The sequence below is a fragment of the Wasmannia auropunctata genome, unplaced genomic scaffold, assembly GCF_000956235.1.
Source record: "Wasmannia auropunctata unplaced genomic scaffold, wasmannia.A_1.0 LD336056.1, whole genome shotgun sequence".
Classification (NCBI taxonomy): Eukaryota; Metazoa; Arthropoda; class Insecta; order Hymenoptera; family Formicidae; genus Wasmannia; species Wasmannia auropunctata.
Window position 1 is genome coordinate 304,352 of NW_012026834.1, and position 8,586 is coordinate 312,937.

Below are 8,586 nucleotides of genomic sequence, written 5' to 3' on the forward strand. Positions count from 1 at the left end.
TAGATAGTCGCAGACTATAACAGATCACACAAGACTTATTGAAACAAAGTATGTATAATTAGTGTGAGTATATGGTTTTAAATGTAACTTGGTGAGTTATAGGCGACTAACGTTAAGTGTCAATGGACACCACGTAGATAGTCGCAGACTATAACAGATCACACAAGACTTATTGAAATTTTATGAATTTGTGCAAGTTATGAGCGACTAGCGTGTACACCACGTAGATATTCGTAGATCATAACAGATTGCAGGAAGTTACAAGCTTTGATAGATCTGTGTGAGTTATGAGCGATTAGTACAAAACGTAAATATTGGCGATAGATTTTGTACAGATAATCGTAGATTATAACAGATCACATAGAATTGTCATAAGTTAAATTAACACATAGATAAACCATGTAACGCAAGCGATTAGTGTGAAATGCAAATGAACAATAGATATTAGACACCACATAGATAATCATAGACTGCGACTAACTATATAAGACTACAAATTATGCAATCAGTGTGAGGCTGAGATATCGTACAAGAGTTACAAGGTCTAATAGGTAAAATACTCCTCTGTCCCAATTTCTGAGTGAAGGGACTCACTCATAACAGGATGGCCGAATGTAAAGTAGGCGGTCTTGTATAGACGCGCATTGGCGCGCCTATCGAATGACGTAACGAAGTATGACGTAGGCATAAAAGGGACGAGTGCAGGTAGCGCGAGTAAGCAGGGTTTTTATATAGAAGGACAAGGAACGGGCAGAACAAGATAGACGGTGAAACTGTAAGGACGTGAGGGTTACTGCTTCGAGTATAGATTAGCCATTGCGTGGACGACAGAGTCGATACTGTAATAATATAAGGCGTCTGAACAAGATCATTATACTTCTGGCGTAATAAAGATAGTGAAAAGGGACACCCGAGTTAGCCAATTATCCTGACCTTTACACAGCTTTGGGCCAAGATAATCAAACTCAGCACTTGCTGACAGGTTCCACGGTAATTAACTGTATATGGAAAGTTAACGAGCATTAGCAAGCATTTTAGGATATAAATCGCCGTAAATACTCGCCGTAACGCAGCCGCGAACGGAACTCTCGTTTAATTCATACCGACGCCATAAAGATTATGATCTTCATTCCGCAAGGAGGATAATATAAACGATTAACCATTAAGTAAACTGTATGATAAACCGGTAAAATAAACACTTATATATATAATAGAAGTTCGCGAATCACATCATAATTTTTTAGCTATCGAAAAAATAAACCGGTTAAATAGAAACGGCTTTTCTATTATCATTACGTCTTCAAAGTAAAGAAATAAATCAAAATAGTTCTCATAAAGACATAAATGCGTAATATAATTTTTTCTAAGGAATTCACGGTATTTTCACACAAAGAGATCTGCTCTATTAGCCGCGTTTCCGCTCGGTGCGCGCCCCACACCTTACATTGCGTGTATTCTTTTCATATCAGAGCATCGTGTGCAGTGTCTTTCGCGCTCTTCCGGCGCGGAGTGCGTTGTTCCGACACATTTGTTCCGGGTCGCTCGCCCCCATGTTATATCCGCGCATTCGAGCATCGGGATACCGCTCGCCTGTTTCACCCTCCACGCCCGCGCCTTAATGCGTCCGCCCGGGGCGGACGTCGCTATCTGGGCCCGGCGAGAAACGCGCCGCATAAACGTAAACCGCGGGCACGACGGAGTCGTGGTTGGATGCGACGTAAAGTCGATGACCCGGAGGATGCATGCTGATGCAAGTTATCCTGACGTATAATACGTTACTACGAGCGTCAAAAATGTCCGAATACTATATGATTCTGTATTCCTACGTTACAACACGTTGTAACGTTACATTTCTCAACCAGATATATTCTTCGAAAAATATTAGGTTTATGCGGTAAATCAACTCACGTGTTATGCGCAAGGCATTCCCGGGCTTACCGTGCAACCTTTCAGCCGAAGATAGTGCAGTCTAAACTAAGAAAAATGGCCATTGTTTCAAACTCGAAGCGTCAATAGGTAATAAGTTATGGGTATTATGATATATATTGATCTATGCGCGTCCAAAGTATCTGCAAGCTTACGCTAAGTCTACATAACTCGTGATTTCTGAAAGAGTGCTTATGGTGAAGAAACATCATTTATTTTGAAGTTAACAAAGGCTTTGATAAAATAATATATTTCAATATATTATAGGTAATGAAAAAAATTCTACTACTATTATTTTAAAACACTTCGGCTTCGAGCCAACATTTGTAATATTCCAAAACAAAGTTTAGTAAAAAATTATTACAAAACACAAAATTATATATAAAGCATAAAAATTATTTCAAAAAATTAAATATAAATGTTGTTCGAATAAACACAATTTTACCTTTACGTTTATTAATATGTATATATGTATATGTTATATAAATTGCATGTAATTGGTTATATTAAAAGAATTAATTCATTTAATTGGTATCGTGCTATGTGATAAAATTTATGTTGATTGAAATAAACAGGCAAGGTTTTATCGCGTTTATTTTACCCGAAAATGTTACTTCATTTACTGTCACCTAATTGTAAGAGACACATTCTCTGAGAAAACGACGCGTATACCTTTTGTTTCTCTCATTTCACAAATATACAATATTCTACAATACTGTAATATTATAATTCCATTTGTTTCATTTGTATACCCATCGTTAGCATATAACGTAAACCGATAATTCCGTAAATTTAGCTTTTGATGGACTAATCCATGTAACTTTCATAAGATATTCATGGATATATTGAAACATTTCCAATGCATTTAACAAAAAAATATCAATATGGAACACAATATTATATTCATATATCTTCATAATATTATATAATTAATTAATTAAATGTTTAATAAATTATTTAGTATTATGTAAGTTATTTAATGCGACATCTTTCGTTAAGCTAATTAACGCGTTCAGCTGGCTCGTATACAACCGCGTATTTCTATTGAATATTAAACAATAGAAGAGTTACGTATAAAATAAAAGCATTTGTCCCGATTATAATTTAATTTAAAGAAATCAATAATGCTAAGACCTGTTTTATGACAATAATGTTCTCTTAAATGTAATAATGTAATGTAATAATGTTTACCTAATTGGTTCTTATTAAATGCAATCTTCCTAGCGTTAGGTTAAGTAATATTAATATTCTAAAAGAATAAATCGGGAGAGTATAATTACCCTGCAGAGCAGGTAAACTGTGGTGATATAGCCTAATATCACGATGGTCAGAAAGAACCATATCGCCCCTCGCGTCCAGAGCTTGGAAATTCCAATCTTTTTTCCCTCAATGATAAAGTACCGCATACCTGCAAAGTTACAGCGGATAACAAGTACGTACTCAGTTTGGCGCAACGGCAGTTTCACAAAAGTGGCACGCTTATCGGGCGGAACTGAGACTATCTGAGGCTTCGTCAACATACGATTTGAATTCTCTTTCATACTGCATTATTCCGTAACAATGCAACGTTATTTTCTCTATGCAGAGACTATATTTCTAAAAGAAGCTTGAAACGTAAGAAATATGTATCAAGTAACTAGAGGAAACTTTGAGTTTAAACATTGATACTTTTTACTCAGTTTCTAGTATAGATAAATAATAAAGTATACAATAACGTAATATTCAAAAGCATGAAATTAAGTTAAGTGCCGAGCATTTAATATTTTAATATTAAATGACGTAAAGATATAGTGTTATCTTGAATAACATAAAATATATGACGTCTTTTGCTCCAAATGCGTTTTTTTTTAAATAAATTTAGCGGCTTACGAAATTATATTCCATAAAACTTTCCGGAATTCCGACCTGTCGAATTCGTTGCGAAATGCATCGAGCAAAGTTCGAGAAATATACGCGGAATATAGCCAATATTTGCGAAAGGTTTCCGGACGTTCCTTGGCAGTTGGCAGTTTATTTGCCTCGCCATAAACGAAGCGACCGTTTCCGTTGTATGTATGTATATATATATATATATATATATATATATATATATATAAAGCCACTCACCCAAAAGGCACACCGCGGCTAATCCCACCGTAACGATGGTGAGTAACGTTAAGATGAGCAGGTCTGATTCTATATTCCCACGATTTCGCGGATGGCTGATCCATATCCTTAGAGATTCTGGCCTGTAGGTACCCATAAAGATAATAACTATGCGCAGCCGGGTACGGGCCGTTAAGATAAAAGCTCAAAAAATTCATCCTTGGAGGATCATGCGCTCGCACGTAGAACGAAATGCTTGTCGGTAAACATAACGCGATGTTAGAATTATGAAACATAATTTGTTTTAATAGTTAAATAAATATAGAAATACTCATTGCTTCACATTATATAAAAAAAAAACAATAAAAATGGAGAAAAAGATGTACAGATTTCACAACATAATAATAAAATCTATACATGTATATATGAGAAAAACTGTTATTTGAAACTAATGTTATGTGAACGTAAATTTGTTTTTTTCCACGACTTGTGGAAAAAAACAAATTTATTTACTATTCTAATTCCAACAATCGAATTGCAAATTTAAAGCGATGCATCGTACGTTATTTTAACACACAAAGCAGAACGTCGCAGTTTATCGTCGATTCCTAGAGCAGTTTATCCGATACATCATTTTTGATGTTCAAGTTAACTCCAAAATGCAACCTGATCGACTATCACGGCGAGGAAACAAATTGCATGGAAAATAGAAAAAAAAGGAAAGAAATATGACCGAGATCAATTCATCGCGGAAAGGAGAATAATGGGGCACGGTAGCGGAAAACGAAATAAGGAAACGCGCCGGTGTGCGAGAGATCGAAGTGCATTTCAGGTGCTTGAATTACATCCGGCTTGAAAGTGCGCCCACCCTCGCGCTAACCCGATAAATGTAATGCTCACCATCGATAACGAGGCGTCTCCACGGCATTGAAGTAGTACCGGCACAATTCGCAGTACGTTCGGCACGACTGATTCAGCCATCGTTCCAAGCAGGACAAGTGCACGTACGCTAGCGTGCCCTTGCACCTGGAAGAGACATGCCGCGTATATATCGTATTGCAATATTGTAATATATTGCCGTAACACATCGCTGGAAAAAGCGTTACGTGATTTTATTAAGGGACCACGGCAAAGAAATAACGTAACAACGATTATGTACTTCATCCTTGCGTGAAGACGGAATTGTATTTGTGTCGTTTAAAGTCGCAGAAAACTCGATGAAAATTGCGTCTAGACGACAATCCGAGGGATGGGATTGTAAAGGATAGAAACTAAGTGACTTCGTTGATTCTTTCGCGCTCGAATACATTCGCTCAGCTGTTCCCAAGCAAATGTGAGACACAGCAGTACCGATGCTAGACTCAACTTTTAAAATCTACAGAAAAAATAATTTAAAATCTCAGAAAAAATAGTCTCCGATCCGTTACAAAATATGCATTTAAATTTTAATATAATCTTTATAAAATGATTTAAATATATGCAATTAATAATTTGCTAATAAAAATACAATTGCTAAACTAACAATTAATTAATGCATTGACCCATATTGCATGATGTTCTTTCGTACACGAATACAGATATTTGTAAAAATAAAATTGTACAAGCACATTATTGCATTCTATGGCTCGGTTTTTCATTTTCTAGTTGACTTTTGGTTTAAGTTTAACCTGATGATAATTTAAAATTGTGTTTTACTATCAATGATTAATCATTAAATCGATGGTTTTTGTAGCGATAATTTTAAAATTACAACTACAAAACCATCAGTTTGATGATTAACCATATGTAGCAAAATATAATTTTTACATCACAGTTAGATAAAATCTCGGATAAAATTTAGGTTAAGTAAACCACAAGTTAACCAGAAAATGAAAAACCGAGCCGTGAGTCTCTATATATCCGATAGGAAATATTAAATCTGTTCGTTCGTGTTTGCTCGTGAACGCGTCGTCACGAAATGTATTCCGCCATCGAGAACGCAAGAAAAATAAGTTATATCCGAATCCTCATTAATCCTCTGCCCCTCTCCAAGGACCTAACGGCTATTCAGCTTCAAAGTAACATTCGGATTAGAAAGGATTTCCGTAAGTTCGAGAATTATGAAGGTAAACGCTTGCGCGCGGGAGATTTGCAGCGGGGCCCGCTCTCATTTCGCACGTCCCCGCTGCGTTTTCACGTAGTTCTTCAAGCACGAGTTGTGTGTCCTTAATCGCCGGGACACGTTCCTCGAACTATTCACTCATTTACGCCCTTCCCACCCGTCTCGCGGCACCGAGCACCGTAAATGAGAAAGGGAAAGGGCAAAAGAGAAGCGAAAGAGAAGTTTCCCCTCCTCTCTTATAACACGTCTCGCTCGCCCGTCCCTCCTTAGCACGATTCCCCATCTCGCCAGCCAACGCGAGAATTATGCGACTACGTGAGGTCGATTTCGGTGCCAAGCCGGAATATACTTCATTCGACGATAGAGTCACGACGTTTCGCTTTGTCAGCCGTGTTAAACGACCGCTGTTCGCCGGGTAATCTCGTTATTATAAACAGTACCGGCAACTATCACGACAAGCTCCTCGCTTCCTACGCATCCTATACCTCTACGCTGTATGCTGCTGCAGCAGCGCGCAAATTAGTCCGAACGAGATACGGAAGTCAGTAAACGTGAACTGTACTACTGTCGCACAATATAGTGATTGCAAAGACAAGTTTATGCGTTAAAGTCTCGTTAAGGTGACATCAGACTTGCACGTCCCTCGACATTTCCCTACTAAATAAAGGAAACTACATGCGATCAAATTTAAAATATTTAACACGTACGGTAATCCTCGATTATTCAAATTGTTTCATCCATGGAACATTCATTCAACATGGAAAAATCGCGCAAGTGAATAAAAATGTTACAGAGTATTTCTTTGTTAATTAATAAACTTCGTATTTAGAGGACACTTACTATATTTTACAATCTGACGTCATATTAGCTTCAATTACAGATAAACACAACTATCAAAGTGTCTGTTGCAATAATCTTATTAAGAGGTGTTATGTTGATCCAAATGTTAGATACATTAAAGTGACATCTTGTGCAAGTTTAAAGTAACAGAAGAAAATTTCAACGAACGAAAATATGCGAGCAACAAAAAGCGATGCGGCGCATATTTTGCTATTATAGCAGTGAATGAAACAATTCTCTTTTACACGATTTGCCCTGTGGCTCACCGGCGTCATAAACTTTTCCTTTTGGCAGCACGACGGTGTACATGAACGATGATTAGCCCCGCCGTATCCGGCGAAACAGTTATCGTCCGATGAAATTTATATGCCGCTCTTCTTTCGCGGCGCGATTTGCCGCGCGCGAGTCTAGCTGCCGCGCGTTATGACATCAGTTTTGCGATTGTTTCGGCGAACAATGCACAGTATGCAACAGAATCCGGAATACTCCGTCAGCGTCGAGTGCGATATAAGGAGCGATATTAAACGAGAAATAATCGCGAGCGACCGCTAGAAAAGTTGCCTGCATCGCGCGCTCGGAAAAATTTCAGCCCAACTTCCGATAATGAAACATTTTAAACAATTCACCTATTCGCCGCGATCCAACCGACGTTTTTAAACATAATACTGTAACATAGCTTGTAACGTAGCTTCGTCTTTTAGTTAATAATTGCGGGTAAAGAAAGTTTTTTTCACACGTAATACAAAGTACGATCAAAATGCGTAAATGATAAGCAAAGATGGATGAATGAATTTCGATGAAAAAAACTCTGTGAAGTCCGAAACCTTCGAAAAAAGATACGTTTTTTAAAAATTACTTTATTTGCAATATATTATCTGAATTGATATAAATGATTGTTCAACACAATTCTTAATTAATTATTTTAATCGCCTGATAATTGATATGCTCGTTGTCATTAGCCTTAATTTCATCTAATACGGTTAGGTTAAATACTTTCGAGCTCGAACTTAACACGTTCATTAAAATGGATGAAATTAATATCTGCATAGCAAAAGTTTTACTCTCTATTTCCGTCAACCAAAGACGGGCGGTGATGATAAGATTTGCTTACTATAAGAAGAAGAGCATTTGTATTCTCGAATGCGAGAACACGCGTGCATTTGGCGGCGAAACTCACGAAACTACAGATGTTTCTACTGCCGAGGGGCAATCACTTCGCTTCTCTCCGCCATAAATAATCGGTCGCATCAAAATTCGCGATGATTCATGCGCCCAGAGTCGACCAGATTTCTGTAGCGGCGGCGGCGGCGTCGCTGCGCATTTACCATCGCGCGTCTAATGTTGCCGTTCTTCTTCTTCTTCTAATATGGCTACCGCCCCCACGAGGGGCTATACAGCCTGGTATTACTTGTTCGAGTAGAATGTCTCTAGATTTTAATGTCTAGGGATTTTAGATATTCGTGAATTAGAGAGCATAGTCTAGGGGGAGGATTTTGGAGCATGGGGAATATATCTATTGTGTTGGTAGGAAAATTTTTTATTATGAAGGCTCGGAGTTTTTGAGAGCTATGGATGCACAATGGGCAGTAAAAGATGACGTGATTGATGTCTTGCCTGGACTCACCACATGGGCA

The 8,586-nt window shown here is 37.7% G+C and overlaps 1 protein-coding gene across 3 annotated transcripts in view; it reads right to left on the reverse strand.

Annotated features, from left to right (window-relative positions):
• The window catches only part of LOC105450748 (E3 ubiquitin-protein ligase MARCH3), a 20,419-nt gene that overhangs the window by 5,999 nt on the left and 5,834 nt on the right, over positions 1-8,586 (reverse strand). For all 3 annotated transcript variants that reach the window (XM_011690734.1, XM_011690736.1, XM_011690735.1), the window contains exons 3-5: positions 4,912-5,037; positions 4,033-4,154; positions 3,207-3,334 (exon numbers count right to left, since the gene is read on the reverse strand). In XM_011690734.1, coding sequence (XP_011689036.1) covers positions 3,207-3,334; positions 4,033-4,154; positions 4,912-5,037 — 376 coding nt within the window. The remainder of the gene's footprint in view (positions 1-3,206; positions 3,335-4,032; positions 4,155-4,911; positions 5,038-8,586) is intronic.